The sequence below is a fragment of the Pan paniscus genome, chromosome 10 (assembly GCF_029289425.2).
Source record: "Pan paniscus chromosome 10, NHGRI_mPanPan1-v2.0_pri, whole genome shotgun sequence".
Taxonomy (NCBI): domain Eukaryota; kingdom Metazoa; phylum Chordata; class Mammalia; order Primates; family Hominidae; genus Pan; species Pan paniscus.
Window position 1 is genome coordinate 140,891,226 of NC_073259.2, and position 19,237 is coordinate 140,910,462.

General features: G+C 56.2%; 1 protein-coding gene across 14 annotated transcripts in view; it reads right to left on the reverse strand.

Moving 5' to 3' along the window:
* GOLGA3 (golgin A3) overlaps window positions 1-19,237 on the reverse strand; it is a 69,523-nt gene that overhangs the window by 11,984 nt on the left and 38,302 nt on the right. For all 14 annotated transcript variants that reach the window (XR_010108976.1, XM_055096426.2, XM_055096429.2 and 11 more), the window contains 10 exons: window positions 17,519-17,656; window positions 15,641-15,802; window positions 14,954-15,322; window positions 10,928-11,005; window positions 8,813-9,076; window positions 6,571-6,665; window positions 6,197-6,413; window positions 3,445-3,588; window positions 1,544-1,741; window positions 38-154 (listed from right to left, as the gene is read on the reverse strand). Coding sequence is in view for 13 of the 14 variants with exons in the window: in XM_055096426.2 (XP_054952401.1) it covers window positions 38-154; window positions 1,544-1,741; window positions 3,445-3,588; window positions 6,197-6,413; window positions 6,571-6,665; window positions 8,813-9,076; window positions 10,928-11,005; window positions 14,954-15,322; window positions 15,641-15,802; window positions 17,519-17,656 (1,782 nt within the window). In the remaining variant the exon portion in view is untranslated. The remainder of the gene's footprint in view (window positions 1-37; window positions 155-1,543; window positions 1,742-3,444; window positions 3,589-6,196; window positions 6,414-6,570; window positions 6,666-8,812; window positions 9,077-10,927; window positions 11,006-14,953; window positions 15,323-15,640; window positions 15,803-17,518; window positions 17,657-19,237) is intronic.

Genomic DNA, 19,237 nt, shown 5'->3' on the forward strand with positions numbered 1-19,237 from the left:
CTCTGGAACGCCCTGTGAGCCGGAAGGTGGCACGCACCTGCTCCTTGAGGCTGTTCACCTTCTCCTTCTCCTTCTCTAGTGAGGCCTGCAGGGCCTGGACAAGATGCTTCATCTGGCGATCCTCCTCTTCTTTGCGCTGCAAAACTGCCTGCACCTGGATCAGATTGCAGGAGGACAGATAAGGAAGGACGTCGAATTACAAACACACAAGGCTGCTACAGCAGGCAACGTGACACACGCCACATCACAGGCACACGCCAGGGAGGTAGAGGAAACTTCACTGCTGAAGAATCTGTGACAGAAACAGAATCCTAGGTTGCGGGAGCATGATCACAGGGCCGCACTCAAGAACGTGGCACGCCTGTGGGCCCCACGGCTCCAGAGGCCAGGGCAGGAGGATCGCTGGAGCCCAGGAGGTTGAGGATGCAGTGAGCTATGATGGTACCACCGCAGTGCCCTCCACCGCACTGCCCTCCACTCCGGGCAAGAGCCAGACCCTGTCTCAAAAAAAAAAAAGAATGGGCCGGGCGCAGTGGCTCACACCTGTAATCCCAGCACTTTGGGAGGCCGAGGCAGGCGGATGACAGTCAGAAAATCGAGACCGTCCTGGCTAACACAGTGAAACCTCGTCTCTACTAAAAATACGAAAAATTAGCTGGGTGCGGTGGTGCCCGCCTGTAGTCCCAGCTATACCAGAGGCTGAGGCAGGAGAATCGCTTGAACCCAGGAGGCAGGGAGCCGAGATCGCGCCACTGCACTCCAGCCTGAGAGACAGAGTGAGACTCCGTATTACTAACAACAACAACAACAAAAAAATGGAACATGGTGGCTGGGAACTCAAAAACTACATACAAATCAGGGGCTGCAGCCGGGTACAAAAAGAACAGAAGTGGTGGGAACTAGGGCAAAATATGGAACTAAGATGGGATAGTCAACACCAGCAGCTCGATTTGGCCCCCAGGATTTCCCTGAAATGCCCAGCCTGGTCCTCAATTCAGAGAGGCTGTGGAGACTAAGTAGCTGAGTGAGAACCAGGTCAGGGTTCAAGTCCCAGTTCTGAATTGTGTGAACCTCTCGTTAAGTGCCCCCTACAAACAATGTCACTGTCTGGGACTGGAACTCAGCCACACCCACATGGAAGGTCTACCCCTCAAATAAGCAGGTCTACCCCTCAACTAAGCAGGTCTGCCCCCCGACTAAGCAGGTCTGCCCCTCGACTAAGCAGGTCTGCCCCCCGACTAAGCAGGTCTGCCCCTCGACTAAGCAGGTCTGCCCCCCGACTAAGCAGGTCTGCCCCTCAACTAAACAGGTGAACTGAGCACACGCAGGGGCTCCAGCCTCACCTCAGAGAGCCCAGCCCTGCACCAACAGCTGGGGACCCAGGGCCGTGGGTCACCCGGACTCCTGAGCCTGTTCTCTCGGCTGCAGGCCGGGTGGGCTACGAGTCAGCACAGGTGACCGAATCTGGATGAGATTCTCGGAGTGCGCACAGCCCCACCAACTCTCACACCGTTGCTGGCGTGAGTTTGACGAGTTTGAATACCTGAAGGTTCAACTGGACTAGGTCTGCCTCCCTCTTGGCCAAAGCTGTTTCTAGGATGCTGTTGTGTTCCCGCAGAGCTGCGTTGGACTGACCGAGGCCCGTAAGCTTCCCTTTCTCGTGCTCTAATTCAAGAGCCAACTTCTTGTTTGACTCCTCAAGGCGTTTTATCTTCTTCCTAAAGCCTCTGGATTCTTGAAGCTGAAACATACCAATGTCACTGTAAAATTACCTGCACTGGTGAGTGGAGTTCACATACCCCAGAAACAGGTGAGTTTTCAACAAGAAACAGCGAAAACTTAGGCCAGGCGTGGAGGCTCACGCCTGTAATCGCAGCACGTTGGGAGGCCGAGGCAGGGGGATCACCTGAGGTCAGGAGTTTGAGACCAGCCTGGCCAACATGGTGAAACCCCGTCCCTACTGAAAATACAAAAATTAGCCACTATCGTGGCACATGCCTTTAGTCCCAGCTACTCAGGAGGCTGAGGCAGAAGAATCGCTTGAACCCAGGAGGTGGAGGTTGCAGTGAGCTGAGATCGTGCCCCTGCACTCCAGCCTGGGCAACACAGCGAGACTCTGTCTCAAAAAAAAAAAAAAAAGAAAAAGAAAAGAAACATCGAAAACTAAAACACAGCAATGGGCTGGACGCAGTGACTCACGCCTGTAATCCCAGCACTTTGGGAGGTCAGGGGTTTGAGACCAGCCTAGCCAACATGATGAAACCCTGTCTCTACCAAAACTACAGAAATTATCCAGGTGTGGTGGCGATCACCTGTAGTTCCAGCTACTCAGGAGAATGAGGCGGGAGAATCACTTGAACCTGGGAAGTGGAGGCTGTGGTGAGCCAAGATCCTGCACTCCAGCCTGAATGACAGAGTGAGACTCTGTCTCAAGACAACAAAAACAAAAACAGAACAATGGACACCACACAACCCTGTGATGGACACCACAGGACCAGCAATGGACACCACAGGACCGTGCTTGCTTCATGATCTGAAGGCTGTCGTGGTCATGGTCAGTTGCTTCCCCAGGCCCCTCTCATTCCTCCCCATGGCCAAGAGCCCAGCCTTCTCCTGGGACCATGGGCTTCTGGAGAAGTCTGTCCAGGCACTCAGCAGGGTGGGCATGAGCAAAACCACTTCAGGACAGGACACAGCCAGAGAGTGGAACAGGCGGCCCTACTGTGACGGAGCTCCACAAGGAGGGGCTGGGGAGTGGGGGGCGCCGGGAAGCAGAAGGGCTGGGGAGGCGGGGGGGCCGGGACACTGAGCTGCCACCAGCACCGCTGAAGCGAGAACTGTCTCTGAACCTGAGATATCTGACGTTTTTCTTTTTTTGAGACGGAGTCTCACTCTGTCGCCCAGCCTGGAGTGCAGTGGCGCGATCTTGGCTCACTGCAACCTCCGCTCCTGGGTTCAAGCGGTTTACCTGCCTCGGCCGCCCAAGTAGCTGGGACTACAGGCACCCGCCACCACACCCAGCTAATTTTTGTATTTTTAGTAGAGATGGGGTTTCACCATGTCAGCCAGGCTGGTCTCGAGCTCTTAACCTCATGATCCGCCCACCTCAGCCTCCCAAAGTGCTGGGATTACAGGCATGAGCCACTCGCCTGGCGAAGTTGGGTTTCTTATTTGCAACCAAAGCATTTGAACTGAGAAGGGTTCCACTCTGAATTCTGTAACCACTCCACCAAAGAGGCTGTACAGTGATCCTCCCCAGAGGGCTGGAATCAGGGCCCGCCCCACCACAGAGCCAGAGGCCAACGGTCAGAAGGTGGCAACACCAAAAGTAGCAACGCTGGGCACACGGTGAAGTTTTGTTCTTCGGGTCTCACACGTGGCGGCATGTCCAGGGCTCACGTGACCTGCCCCACGCTGCCGCCACAGCAGATGGCCAGGCCTCACCTCGTCCTCCAGCTCCAGCACCTTCTCCCGGGACTCCTCCAGCTCCTGGCTGGTCAGCGCTATGACCTCCTGCAGTTCCTTTTCCAGCAGCGTCTTGCTATGACTGACAGCCTGCAGCTCCGCCTCCAGGGCCTGGATCCTTTCCTAAGGGCCAAGACGGAACGGGCGCTTGGTCATGGGACAGGCCCTGACCCCCCTCACTTCCCGTGGTGCCGGCAGACATGAGGCTGTGTGGCTGCACACACCAGACACCAGCTGTCTGACACAGTGTCACAACCTTCCTTTTTGTTAAAGAAGTTGAATTAACCGACCACAGCGTGCACACGATGACACACGGGGATAGTTGGGACAAGCAGAATCATCTCTTCAGTTCACAGAAGAAAATCTGACCTGCAGATAATGGCTATAAATCACCATCTGTGGCAAGCAAGCAGCACCAGTTGTAATAAATACCACACACGTGCTCACGCACCACACATCACATACACACTCATGTAACACACACCACGTGCACACGTGTTCGCACCCCACACCACACACACGTGCTCGCACCCCACACGCACATGCTCACACCCCACACGTGTTCGCACCCACCACACATGCACATATGTGCTCACACCCCACACTGCATGCACACACGTGCTCACACCCCACACCACACATGCACATATGTGCTCACACCTCACTGCATGCACACACGTGCTCACACCCCACACCACACATGCACATATGTGCTCACACCTCACTGCATGCACACACGTGCTCACACCCCACACGCACATGCTCACACCCCACACTGCATGCACACACGTGCTCACACCCCACACGCACATGCTCACACCCCACACGTGTTCGCACCCACCACACATGCACATATGTGCTCACACCCCACACTGCATGCACACACGTGCTCACACCCCACACCACACATGCACATATGTGCTCACACCTCACTGCATGCACACACGTGCTCACACCCCACACGCACATGCTCACACCCCACACGTGTTCGCACCCCACACCACACATGCACATATGTGCTCACACCCCACACTGCATGCACACACGTGCTCACACCCCACACGCACATGCTCACACCCCACACGTGTTCGCACCCACCACACATGCACATATGTGCTCACACCTCACTGCATGCACACACGTGCTCACATCCCACACACCATGCACACACACTCCACACGCCACACACACATGCTCACACCTCACACATGCACGGATACATGCAGGCACAGGTGTGCTCTCACACCCTGCCCACTTGCTGCCTCGATGGTACCAGGCCCTTGCCAAGCACGTTCCAGTACCACCTAACTTAACCCTTACATGAGAAGGTTCTCATTCACCTCAATTTGGCCTCATTTTGCTGAGGATCAAAAAGGTGAAAAATTTGCCAAAAGTCACCACTTGCGAGGGGTGAGGCCCGGACGGACACAAGACATCGGCTCGCAGCTGTGCTATTCCTCAGCTGCAACAGCGCGGCGAGGGGCCAGCTCTGCCCGGCCTTTGCGACCTCCCCACCCCAGCCCTTAGTGAGCCCAAAGAAAATGGCAACTGAATCAATCTCCCCAACATTTTACAAAGCAACCAGGTAGAGGAAGCACTTGATTTATTTATTTAATTTCAGACACAGAGTCTCTATCGCCCGGGCTGGAGTGCAGCAGCAAAATCATGGCTCACTGCAGTTTCAGCCTCACCTCCCAGGCTGAGGCGATCCTCCCACCTCAGTGTCTCAAGCATCTGTGACCACAGGCACGTGCTACCATGCCTGGGTTTTATTTTTGTATTATTTGTAAATACAGGGTCTCATTATGTTGCCCAGGCTGGTCTCAAACTCCTGTGCTCAAGCGATCCTCCTGCCTCAGCCTCCCAAAGCGCTGGGATTACAGGTGTGAGCCACCATGCCCAGCCGAGTTTATTTAACTGCTGGGATTATAGGTGTGAGCCACTGAGCCTGGCCAAGTTTATTTAATTGCTGAGATTACAGGTGTGAGCCACTGTGCCCGGCCGAGTTTATTTAATTTGACAAGAAAACCCCACGTTATGATACAGTCTCTTCCTACCCATAAATTCTTAAGTGGACAGGAGATAGAAACAAACCACATATAAGAAATACTAAGTTGTCAGTGCAAGGACACGAATTGGAGAATAATAAATAAAATGCGGATGAACTCACTCAGGTAGAATGTTATGCCTACCACGAAAGGTGACAGAGCACAGAGGGCCACGGCCTCCACGGAAGGCCCTGCTCAGAGCCCTCCAGAAAGGGCACCCGCTTGTTCTGGGCCACCGCAGTGTGGCTACCTCTAAATGCTCCCTGAACCCTGTCAATCGCTGACCCCATGCCCTCACTCCTGCTTCTCAGTGAGTGCGGAGGCTGCTTTTGCACCTGAGATGCGAGGAGGCGCAAAGGCAGCTGGAACGCGAGCGGACCTGGGCAGGCCCTCCCTCTGCCCCAAGGGAGCAGCTGAACTTCTCTGAGCCAAGGAGATTTCTTGAGGAAAATCAGGTGAACGCCACAGGCCACAGGCCATGTGGGGTTCATGAGGGAGACGCGAGGCAATGCTCAGTCACTGTGGGTTCCTGGCAACCTCGAAGATGAGCAGGAGTTTAGAGAGTTGCCACCTCCCACGCGAGCTCGGCCCCGCTAGGCTTTAGGGGACAACTGCTGATGGAGAGCCCTTCCCTGCACTGAGGGGCTGGTGACCCTGGCTGGGGATGGCACGGCGTTACCTACATGTAGAGCCAGGCTGCTGTCACTGCTGCCGCCCTGGGCTCGGAGCTGGCCCAGCTCCGCGTCCGCAGCCTCCTTGGCCGCGAGGGCCTCCTGCAGGCGGCGGCTGAGGATGCCCACGGCGTTCTCGTAGGCCTTATGTTTGGTCTTCATCTCCTTCTGGGCACTGGTCAAGTCTGAGCCCAGCCGCCTCATCTTCTGCTTCTGTTCCGTGATGGCCCTGGGGTGTCACGAGGGAGACACAGGAGGAAGCTGAATTATCCCGACGTGACCATCTGGCATTCTGGTTCGCCTCCCCCTGGCCCCCGCACCTCCCACCTGGCCCCCGCACCTCCCCCGGCCCCCCCCCCACCTCCCCCGGGCACATGCAGACTTACTTCCGGGCCTCTTGCTGCAACTCTTCGATTTGTTTCTTCAGCGCCTCATTGGCCTCTGTGACCACGACCATCTGCTCCTTATCGAACTGCAACGACTTTGGAAGGGAAGGAGGGCGTGAGGAGCGGCACTGCCACCCCCAGCCTGTCTCCCCTTCCTGGTTCCAGCCCATCACCCCCACCAAAGGCACTGCTCAGTCTTGCCCTGGAGGACTTGGGCCTTGAGAAAAATCCTGAGAGAGACGTCTGCCTTCTTACAAACCACTCTTTTTTTTTTTTATTGAGATGGAGTCTCACTCTGTCACCCAGGCTGTAGTGCAGGGGCGCGATCTCAGCTCACTGCAACCTCCGCCTCCCAGGTTCAAGTGATTCTCCTGCCTCAGCCTCCCGAGTGGCTGGGACTACAGGTGCCTGCCACCACGCTCAGCTAATTTTTGTATTTTTAGTAGAGACAGGGTTTCACCATATTGGCCAGGCTAGTCTTGAACTCCTGACCTCGTGATCCACCTGCCTCGGCCTCCCAAAGTGCTGGGATTACAGGCGTGAGCCACCGCACCCGGCCACAAACCACTCATTACTGAGGCCAACAAGCATTTCCAAACACTGTCCAGAGCATCAGAGGCACAACAGGACATGACTGGTTCATAGGAAAGCCTGTGGACCCAGGACCTCTCCTCCAAACCCCCAGGACCCAGGACCCCTCCCCAGGGCCCCAGGAACCCTCCCCAAGGCCCTCAGGACCCCTCCTCAAGGATCTAGACCCCTCCTCGGAAACCCCAGGACCCCTCCCTGGAGAGCCCCGGGCACCTCCCCAAAAGCCCCCGGGAACCCTCCCCGCAAGCCCCTGGATCCCCTCCCCACAGTCACCAGACCCCTCCCCCAGAGCCCCCAAGACCCTTCCTGAGACCCCGGGACCCCTCCCCAGAACCCCTGGGACCCTTCCCCGGAGACCCCGGGGCCCCTCCTGAGACCCCAAGACCCCTCCCCGGAGACCCCGGGACCCCTCCCCAGAACCCCTGGGACCCTTCCCCGGAGACCCCGGGACCCCTCCCCGGAGACCCCGGGACCCCTCCTGAGACCCCGGGACCCCTCCCCAGAGACCCCGGGACCCTTCCTGAGACCCCAGGACCCTTCCCTGGACCCCCCCCGGATGCCCTCCTCAGGATCAACTGTGAACACTGAGGGCCGCGTCCCCGACCTGCTCCTGCCCTCGCAGCCTTTCCCCAGCTCCTGTGTGCGAGGCGAGTCCCCACAACCAGCCCAGGCCTGCAGCTGTGGGGTCCAAACGTGCTCTGCCCGCACTGCTGAGTCCTCCAAGCCTCCTACAGTCCAAGGAGCCGGCCCTCCCCTTGGCCCACCTCCCCACCCCGGCACCAGCGCTAATCCATCAGCCCCCACTTTCCGAGAATCATGGTGCCGGCCACACCGCCTACTCACAGGCCTCAGCCTGGCTCCTAATGAGCCAGACATGCTGACCAATCTGCCTGCTGGGACCTTGGCTCGGTCCTCTCTGGCAACTTCAGAAACTTCATAAGCAAAACGTAGCGCTTGGTCTAATGTGCCATCAGACGACTCTCCCCAAATTTACTGTTGCTCTCCTGATTTCTCGTCTCACCTCCCGGTTCCTCAGCCTGGATGTCTGGACAGGATCCTGGACTGCGGCCTCCATCCCCCCACTCCACCCCTCACCTGCTCTGCTACCTGCAGCCGAGAAACTGTCACCAGCATCTCACACACCTACTGTGTGCAGAAGCCAGACCAGGCTCAGCTTCCACAGGAACATGACTAGCTCTGGTCAGTCCCAGCTCCGCACTCAGCCACGAGGGACTCCCAGGGTCCCCGGGCCCCGACGCCCTGCCCTGACGTGGGGTCTCCACAAAACACTCACCCTTGCTTTCTGCATCACAGCCGCTGTCCTCTCACATGCTAGATCCCGGGAGCCCATGGCAATGGGGAGAAGCCGGGTGCCTCACGGGGCCTCCTCACTCCCTCCCTTCATGCACCATCGCCACCTGGACTTACCAGGCCTCACCGGACTGCCCCTCTGGGACCTATGCTCCAGGTGGGCCTTGTTCCCAGCTGTTCTTCCAAAAGCCTCTCCCACCTTGGCCCCACCCCAGACACAGGCCCCGCCCCAGACAGACCCCGCCCCAGACAGACCCCGCCCAGACACAGGCCCCACCCTCCCGACAAGCACTTTGGCCGAATCCTCCCCATCAAGTGAGTCAACCCGACACGGACAGACCTGCAAGTGTGTTTCCATCTCGTCTCGCTCCTTCTGCGCCAACTGGAGATGCCCTTCAAGGTCCGCCATCTGCTGACGGACCTGGGCCGCCTCTCTGTGCAGGCGCGAGAGCTCCGCCTCGGCGGCCCGCTTCTCCCCGTGCACTTGCATCAGCTCCTGCCGCAGCTCCTTCAGCTCCGAGTCCAGCCTCTTCCTGGTGGCTTTCAGCTCACTGATGAGCTGGTCTTTGGAGGTGGCGTCGCGCCGGTAGGCCTCCACCATCACCTGCCAAAGACGGAGGCTGTGAGCGGACGCTGGGCGGCGGGGCGTGGGGGGCGTTCCTGGGGGTCAAGCTGGCTTCAACAAAAATGTTTACCACTTATCGGGGGCATAACTTTTTTGAGGTAAAGATACATTTCATCAAATCTAAGACTCCATCGACTGAGACACACCGTTTATCCACAGGTGACATCACTGCCTGTTGAGAGACTGCGTGGTGCACAAGGCAGTCACACCGGCCTCGTAGACGTCTCCTCTATTCCAAGGAGTCTGGCTCTCTCCTGACTTCAGTTGCACGGCTTTGCTTCCAACAGGTAATCCCCTTGCTTGTGGCTCAGTAATAAAGCAAAGCAGGACTCACGACACTGCTTCAGGGGCCGCCCTTGCTCAGAAATAAAATACAGCAGGCCGGGCGTGGTGGCTCACACTTGTAATCCCAGCACTCTGGGAGCCCGAGCTGGCTGATCACCTGAGGTCAGGAGTTCAAAACCAGCCTGGCCAACAAGGTGAAAACCCCGTCTCTACTAAAAATACAAAAAATTAGCCAGGCGTGGTGGTGCATGCTTGTAGTCCCAGCTACTCACGAGGCTGAGGCATGAGAATCATTTGAACCTGGCAGTTGGAGGTTGCAGTGAGCGGAGACAGCACTACTGCACTCCAGCCCGGGCGACACAGCCAGACTCTGTCTCAAAAAAAATAAAATACAGGCCGGGCGTGGTGGCTCATGCCTGTAATCCCAGCACTTTGGGAGGCCGAGGTGGGCGGATCACAAGGTCAGGAGATTGAGACCATCCTGGCTAACACGGTGAAACCCCGTCTCTACTAAAAATGCAAAAAAAAATTAGTCGGGCGTGGTGGCGGGCGCCTATAGTCCCAGCTACTCGGGAGGCTGAGGCAAGAGAATGGCTGAACCTGGGAGGCGGAGCTTGCAGTGAGCTGAGATCGCGCCACTGCCCTCCAGCCTGGGGTACAGAGCGAGACTTCATCTCAAAAAAAAAAATAAAATAAAATACAGCAGCGCTCACAACGCTGCTTCAGGGGTCGCCCTCGCTCAGAAATAAAACACAGCAGCACTCACAATATAGCTTCGGGGTCACCCTTGCTCAGATCCCATAAAATCCAACAGGAGGTACTGGCTTCACTGACACAAAATTTATATTCCATGTCTTTTTGGGTAACCAAAATTTGTTTCAATGCTGGAACTCTATGTGCATTTTTCAAAGACATTTTAAATGGCAAACACAACCTGTGTGTTAACAACACTGCACAACACACAGCTCCCTGGAGTGAGCACAACAGGGTATGCTGACAGGCGCTCCAGTGACAGCCGCCCCTGGAGATCTGAGGGGCCAAGACCCCCACCCCACTGTGGAAGTGTGTCTTGACTTTGCAGATTAAGTACCTTTAAAAAAAGTTAAAGAGGGCCGGGCGCGGTGACTCATACCTGTAATCCCAGCACTTTGGGAGGCCGAGGAGGGTGGATCACCTGAGGTCAGGAGATTGAGACCATACTGGCTAACACGGAGAAACCCCGTCTCAAAATACAAAATACAAAAAATTAGCCGGACGTGGTGGAGGGCACCTGTAGTCGCAGCTACTCGGGAGGCTGAGGCAGGAGAATAGCTTGAACCCGGGAGGCAGAGCTTGCAGTGAGCCAAGATCGCGTCACTGCACTCCAGCCTGGCTGACAGAGAGAGACTCCGTCTCAAAAAAAAAAAAAAAAAAAAAATTTAAAGAGAACTCAAGATGTTACCTTCTTCTCAACTTCAATGACATTAGAATTGCTAAGCAATTAAACCACAGAAAACTCTGTTCATATGCTTGTTTCAAGTGAAGAAATCAACAACAGATTTTTACCTTTTGTTGGAGAAACTGTTCCTTTATTTTTTGCATTTGCTTTTTCAGAGCGGCAGTCTCCTGCTGCAGGTGTTCCACCTGTGGGAGACATGCGCACAGACATTACACTGAGGGCTCCAGGAGGGGAATATGTCTGCACAGATGTTACACTGAAGCCTCCAGGAGGGGAACACATCTGCACAAATGTTACAGAGAGCTCCAGGAGGGGACACATCCTCACAGATGTTACACTGAGGGCTCCAGGAAAGGACACATCTGCAGAGATGTTTCACTGAGGGCTCCAGAAGGGGCTACATCTGCAGAGATGTTACACTGAGGGCTCCAGGAAAGGACACATCTGCAGAGTTGTTACACTGAGGACTATAGGAGGGGAATGTGTCTGCACAGATGTTACACTGAGGGCTCCAAGAGGGGGATGCATGTGCATTAATATTACACTGAGGGCTACAGCAGGGGGACACATCTACACAGATGTTACACTGAGGGCTCCAGGAGGGGGATGCAACTACACAGACATTACACTGATGGCTCCAGGAGGGCACATATCTGCACAGATGTTATAGGAAGAAGCACTTGTGTTCTGACGGGAACTGGTGGTTCCTAAGGCCTGGGCTCTCCCTCCTCACCACTGACAGCATGAAGGCACAGTGAGTGGCAGGGAGGTGGGAGAGGGGATGAGGCCAGGGGACACTCCAGCCCAGGGCTCGGCAAGCCTTTCTTGGAGATGCCTGATGGGAAAAGACTGCAGCTCACAGGCTGCACGTCAGTCACAGCTGCTCAGCAATGCTCTTGCAGCACAGGCGAGCGAGCAGGGCTGTTACAGTGACAGTTTACAGAACCCGGTGTTGGGCTGCGCCCACAGGCTGAGGGTGCTGACCCCGGGCTCTGGTCCTTGTCCTGCAAAGTCTGTTGGAGCCCAGCCCATTCAGCCCAGGAGCTTGTGAGAAATGCAGAGCCTCGGGCCCCACACAGACCCACCGCACAGGACCTGCACTCAGAGGGCCCCACACAGACCCACCCCACGGGACCTGCACTCGGAGGGCCCCACACAGACCCACCGCACGGGACCTGCACTCGGAGGGCCCCACACAGACCCACCGCACGGGATCTGCACTCGGAGGGCCCCACACAGACCCACCGCACGGGACCTGCACTCGGAGGGCTCCACACAGACCCACCGCACGGGACCTGCACTCGGAGGGCCCCACACAGACCCACCGCACGGGACCTGCACTCGGAGGGCCCCACACAGACCCACCGCACGGGATCTGCACTCGGAGGGCCCCACACAGACCCGCCGCACGGGACCTGCACTCGCCTCACACAGACCCACCCCACGGGATCTGCGCTCGGAGGGCCCCACACAGACCCGCCGCACGGGATCTGCACTCGGAGGGCTCCACACAGACCCACCCCACGGGACCTGCACTCGGAGGGCTCCACACAGACCGACCGCACGGGACCTGCACTCGGAGGGCCCCACACAGACCCACCGCATGGGATCTGCACTCGGAGGGCTCCACACAGACCCACCCCACGGGACCTGCACTCGGAGGGCTCCACACAGACCGACCGCACGGGACCTGCACTCGGAGGGCCCCACACAGACCCACCGCACGGGATCTGCACTCGGAGGGCCCCACACAGACCCACCGCACGGGACCTGCACTCGGAGGGCCCCACACAGACCCACCGCACGGGATCTGCACTCGGAGGGCTCCACACAGACCCACCGCACAGGACCTGCACTCGGAGGGCTCCATACAGACCCACCGCACGGGACCTGCACTCGGAGGGCTCCACACAGACCCACCCCACGGGACCTGCACTCGGAGGGCCCCACACAGACCCACCGCACGGGACCTGCACTCGGAGGGCCCCACACAGACCCACCGCACGGGATCTGCACTCGGAGGGCTCCATACAGACCCACCGCACAGGACCTGCACTCGGAGGGTCCCGGAGGACTCAGGAATCCATGTGTTTGTGAAACACTTCTCTACCTCAGCAAACAGCTCTCAGCGCACACACACATGGGGCGGCCGACTCCAGAAATAGGGAAGAGCTTGTTTAGGGCCTAGGTTTTCTGTCTGAATACAGAACACACTGCATGCAAATCCTAGTTATCACTAGAGCATGACTGAAGAATGAGCCTTTTTCCCTGCAATATGGAGGGCGGTCCCTCAGGAGCCCTCCTGCGAAGGATCAAAGTGCTGGTTGTTCCACACGCATCACTCATCTGTTCCGATGATCCTCACGTCACCTGCCCCTGGTCCCACAGCGGCTCCCACAGTGGGCAACAGACTTGGAACTCAGCAAACAGGGAGCCATGGTCAGAGAAACCTCAGCCCCCACGTGGATACTGCTGTGTCTAGATGCCTAGGGAACGCAGTGGCTCACGCCTGTAATCCCAGCACTTCGGGAAGCTGAGGCGGGCAGTTCACTCGAGCCTAAGAGTTTGAGACCAGCCTGGGTAACATGGCAAAACCCCGTATCTATTTAAAAAAAAAAAAAAAAAAAAGATGGCCGGGGATGTGTGCACATTCCGACAAGGCCAGGCAGAGTGGCCAACACCAGGCAGGCCCAGGAGGCCAGTCCATCTCCCAGTCGGCTGACTATGGTCCCCAGGTGGAAAACAGACTTCAGAGCTGGGAAGGCAGCTTCCAAGACAAGGTCACCGCTACCACCACCTTCATCTGCCCTGGGGAAAACAGCCCAACCCAGAGGTTAACTTGGATTCAATAACTGCCAGTAATGACAACACAGGTAAAATTCCAATATGAGAAATAACATCTAGCTCCACAAAAGTCTCTCTCGCAGTCTTCCAGGTATCAGCTGTTTCTTACTGAGCTAATGGTCAGTAAAATCAAGTTTAAATTCATCCACAGAATTGGGACAATTCCTCTAAATTTACTCCCCCAACACTGTAAACAGTAATGACCTGTCTGAGTGCCTCTTTACCAGAAAATCACTTAGTACAGGTCAGTGTTTGTAGTGACAGCTTCCTTCAGAAAGGAGGGAAAACAGGCTCATGATTTCCTCTTGCCCTTGATCCTTATAGAGTGGGATTTAAAGACAGAATAGGCCGGTCGCGGTGGCTCACACCTGTAATCCCAACACTTTGGGAGGCCGAGGTGAGCAGATCATGAGGTCAAGAGATGCAGACCATCCTGGCCAACATGGTGAAACCCCGTCTCTACTAAAAATACAAAAATTAGCTGGGTGTGGTGGCACGCACCTGTAGTCCCAGCTACTTGGGAGACTGAGGCAGGAGAATCACTTGAACCCCGGAGGCAGAGGTTGCAGTGAGCCGAGATCACCGCACTACACTCCAGCCTGGCGACAGAGTGAGACTCCATCTCAAAAGAAAAAAAAAAAGAAAAAAGGGGTCGGGCGCGGCGGCTCACGCCTGTAATCCGAGCACTGTGGGAGGCGGAGGCAGGCAGATCACTTGAGTTTAGGAGTTTGAGACTAGCCTGGCCAACATGGCAAAACCCCGTCTCTACTACAAATACAAAAATTAGCTGGGCACAATGGCTCAGGCCTGTAATCCCAGCACTGTGGGAGACTGAGGCGGGCGGATCACTTGAGGTTAGGAGTTCAAGACTAGCCTGGCCAGCATGGCAAAACCCCATCTCTACTACAAATACAAAAATTAGCCAGGCATGGTGGTTCAGCCTGTAATCCCAGCACTGTGGGAGACCGAGGCGGGTGGATCACTAGAGGTTAGGAGTTTGAGACTAGCCTGGCCAACATGGCGAAACCCCGTCTCTACTACAAATACAAAAATTAGCTGGGCATGGTGGCGCACACCTGTAATCCCAGCTACTCAGGAGGCTGAGGCACAAGAATTGCCTGAACCTGGGAGGTGGAGGTTGCAGTGAGCGCAGATCATCCCACTGCACTCCAGCCTGGGCAACACAGCGAGACTGTTTCAAAAAAAAAAAGAAAGAAAGAAGCAAATAATCAGCATCATTCCTGCATGGAGGGTTCTGATTCAAAACAAAACACAGCAGAATGCATTACCTGGCTGGATTTGATAGCTAATTCTTCTCTTAACTTCTCTAAAGTTTCCGACGTTTCCTCGGTACCTTCTTCCAAGCGTCTTGCTCCTCGGTCAAGCTCCTCCTTGCCACTCTTGGCCGCCTGCAGAGCCGCCTCCAAGATGATCTTCTCGTTCTGCAGGAGGCAGATCGTGTCCTCCCTGGAGGCGGCCTCGCCCTGCAGCTCCCCCAGCCTGGCCTGCAGCTCGTCGTAGTGTGTCTGCAGGGCATCGAGGGACTGCTCCCTGCTCTGCAGAGCCTCCTGAGTCAAGGTGAGCTGTTTCATCAGGTCCAGGTGCTCCTGCTGCAAAGCCTCAAGCTGCTGGTCTCGCTGGAGTAAAGTCAACTTCACCTGGAGAAGGAATGAAGCCCACATGGCTGCGCCTGACCCTCCTCCGAGAGTGTATGCCCTTTTCCTGTTCGGGTTTCAAGTAATTTTGATGGACACTACGGAGGGTCTTTTTTTCACGGACAATCCTGGTGTAGAAGAACCAGCAGGGCAAACACAGGGTCAGGTCTGCAGCAGCAGCAGCGTCTGACCGACAGCCCAACTCCCACCTGAGCGGACGTGGCCCCACAGCAGAGGACTGCTCGGTCTCCTTGTGTGCAGTCCTGGCTGCTCGGGATCACCTGGGGCCTGGGTCCAGCCTGAAGGGCTGCAGGGACTTACCTGCTCCAGCTGCTGCTCCAGGGATGCCGCCGAGTCCGCCATCCTCTGCAGCCGCTCCCTCTCACCTTCAAACTCTTCCAGCCTCCTCTGAAGGTCCTCCTCCACCATCGTCTTTGCCTCCTGAATCTGCATGAAGGCTGCTTCCTGATCCAACATGTCAGCCTGAGCCCAGGAAACTTGTTTTTAAAAAGGCAGGAAACCTTAATAGTGAACAGCAGCCGGTGGCCCCGTGCTCTGCAGAGAAACCCACCGCCCTGGCATGGGCCCCATCCACCTCCTCATCCTGTCTACCGACTGCAGACTGAGGGCCCAGGATGGGCAGCTTGGCCGCCCCCCAACCAGGAGACCGAGGCCAGGCCCAGCCCAGGCCAGCAACCCCGTGAGAAGGACTCGGACCCACTGGTGAGCAGAGCCTCCCTGACTTTCTCGTGTGGCGACAGCTGCCTCCTTTCGGGAGTGAGACCCGGACATGCTCTCACAAGAGCGGTGCTTGGTGCTACCGGGTAAGAGACCAGAGGCCCCCGCAGTGAACACAGCCTCACATCGGGGTACACTTCTTAGGGAAAACACAAATTCCTAACTTGAAACTTGAAATTTTCAGTTCTTCTCTACTAAGCCCTTGAAGCACTATGGGTGACGCAACGTGATTCTTGTCATCCCAGCCGGGCAGCCCAGCTAATGCCACAGAGAGGTGGGAGCAGTCGCAGGAGACGAGAAACCACGTGAGGCTGCAGAGAGCTCCCTGTACAACTGGCAAGATCGGCAACGAGACCAGCCCAGCAACATCCAGCACAGAACCTCCCTCCATACACTGCCTTGGGGTTTTACACCATTTCTTCTTCTTTAATTTTTCCACAAGGCTATCGAGTAGGTGACACTATCCCCATTTTATAAAGATGAGGCTCACGCCTGTAATCCCAGCACTTTGGGAGGCCGAGGCAGGCGGATCACCTGAGGTCAAGAGTTTGAGACTGGCCTGGCCAACATGGTGAGACCCCGTCTCTACTGAAAATACAAAAAATTAACAGCGTGTGGTGACGAGCGCCTGTAATCCCAGCTACTCAGGAGGCTGAGGCAGGAAAATTGCTTGAACTTGGTAGGCAGAGGTTGCAGTGAGCCAAGATCGCACCACTGCACTCCACCCTGGGCGACAAGAGCAAAATTCCACCTCAAAAAAAAAAAAAAAAAAAGATGCGGCTCAGATAGGTAAGAAATTGTCCAGCGCCCCACAGCTAAAGGAGAACAGCTATCAAGGCTGCTGCATTTCTGTCCTCTGGAGATGGCTGTGCAGGCAGCGGCCATGACCTCGACAGCGTGTGGTTGCTGGAGGGTTAAATGGCAATGCAGGCTGAGTGCTCAGTAAGCAAAGAAAATCCTCTCATCCCTAGGCTTCGACGGGCTGTCAGGCACAAACGCACTGGCCCCTTCCTCCGTACCCACTCTGTACCCAGCGCCATCCCTGACTGGCAATGACTGACGGCCGGGGGCCCAGGCCCGAGGCGGGGCTTGCAGGAAAAGAGCCGCAAGTGCTCACTGCACTAAGCCCCCACAGGTGAGGATGAGGGGTGGGGGGGGGGTCCCAAAGCCTTAACGAGCAGTCACTGCAGGCCACCCATGCTAAGCCCCCACAGGAGGGGTGGGGGGGGTGGTCCCAAAGCCTTAACGAGCAGTCACTGCAGGCCATCCGTGCTAAGCCCCCACAGGTGAGGGATGAGGGGTGGGGGGGGTCCCAAAGCCTTAACGAGCAGTCACTGCCCGCCATCCATGAGAATATTTAAGAGATACACACAGAGAGACGGAACATGTAAGAAAACACACACATAAATCGATGTCTGCGTCTGTTCTCCTAAGCTTCCACGGCCCCGGCCGCAGCCTCACCTCAATGCCCTGCAGCTGTGCCGCGATGCGCCCCTTCTCCTTCATGGACCTGTGCTGAGTTTCCGTCAGCTGCTGGGACAGGGACACATTCTCGAGTTTCAGGTGCTCCAGGAGACCTGCCTGGGTCATCTGTCCAACCTTAAAAAAAACCCACAAAGTAAAAAGTTGCTCAATTTCAAGCAAGAAATGCAGACCAGCCTGTCCCTGGAGGCCCCAGGGTGAGGGTCACTGGCTGCCCCCTCAGTGTCTCCCACGCAAGCCCCACTACCCACCACACGTCTTCCCATCTCAAAATATGTGCTGTCTGGGCTCTGCGTGCCTGAGTGGGAGGGCGGGCGGGCCATCAGCCAGCGCTCATCATGCTGTTTGTAGCTCATCAGACTGCGGTTTGTAGCAGGACCTACCCTAAAGTCCCCACTGACAAGGCATCTCTGAGCCCCTGTGGGTGAGGAGGGGCATCTCTGAGCCCCCGTGGGTGAGGAGCCTTATCTTAACTGACCAAATCCAGCCAGACACACACCAGGGCCTGCCCTCAGCCAGACGCCCGACAGGTGCCATTCCAGGGATACAGCCTTTCCAGCCAGCTAGGGCCCGGCCCAGACCTCCAGGTGCTCAGGCCCACGCTGGCCAAGCGTCTCGTGAAAAAGCCCAGTACCGTGGCCCTGAGGAGGACGGCGTCAGCCAAGGGAAGCAGCACTGAAAAGGAGGTGTGAGGACAGCCTGGGGCCTGAGGCTGGACCTGCCCGCATCGCCTCTAGCTCCATGCTGCTTCCTGGAGTGCACAGTGCGAGACGTGACAGAAGCCACAGGCTCCAGGACCTCAGGAGAAGGTGCACGGAGCCAGGGAAGACAGCCTTTGCTGGGACTGTGTTTCCAGACCATGAAAGCAGACTGACTGCCTGGAATTCTCCTCCCTCCTGAACGTTACTGGAAATGAAGGGATACATTTGGGTACCAAAAAAATGTATTAAAAACTCTGATTAAGGAATGCTGAACCTGGGTTCCAAAGGTATTTGGAAAAAGCAGTGAGGGCCCGGCAGTGGCTCATCCTGTAATCCCAGCACGCTGGGAGGATCGCTTGAGTCCAGGAGTTCAAAACCTGCTTAGGCAACATAGCGAGACCCTGTCCTTACAGAAAATTTTTAAACAATTAGCCAGGTGTGATGGTGTTCACCTATGTCCCAGCTACTTGGGGGGCTGAGGCAGGAGGACTGTTTGAGCCCAACAGGTCAAGGCTGCAGGGAGCTATGATGGTAACACTGAATTCCAGCAGCCTGGGTGACAGGGCAAGACCCTGTCTCCGAAAAAACAGCAGATAGGGCTCTGGAGCCACCGTTGCTTTAAAGCTTCCTCTCTTTTTGTTGTCCAGGCTACACCACCACACTTCCTTGTTGTTGGGTTTTTTTTTTTTGAGACAAAGTCTGGCTCTGTTGCCCAGGCTGAAGTGTGGAGTGCAGCAGCGCAATCTTGGCTCACTACAACCTCTGCCTCCTGGATTCAAGCACATCTCATGCCTCAGCCTCCCAAGTAGCTGGGACTACAGGCACTCACCACCACACCTGGCTAACTTTTGCATTTTTAGTAGAGATGCAGTTTCGCTATGTTGGCCAGGCTGGTCTTGAACTCCTGGCCTCAAGTGATCGGCCCGCCTCGGCCTCCCAAAGTGCTGGGATTACAGGCATGCGCTACTGCACCTGGCCCAAACTATACTTCTAAAAT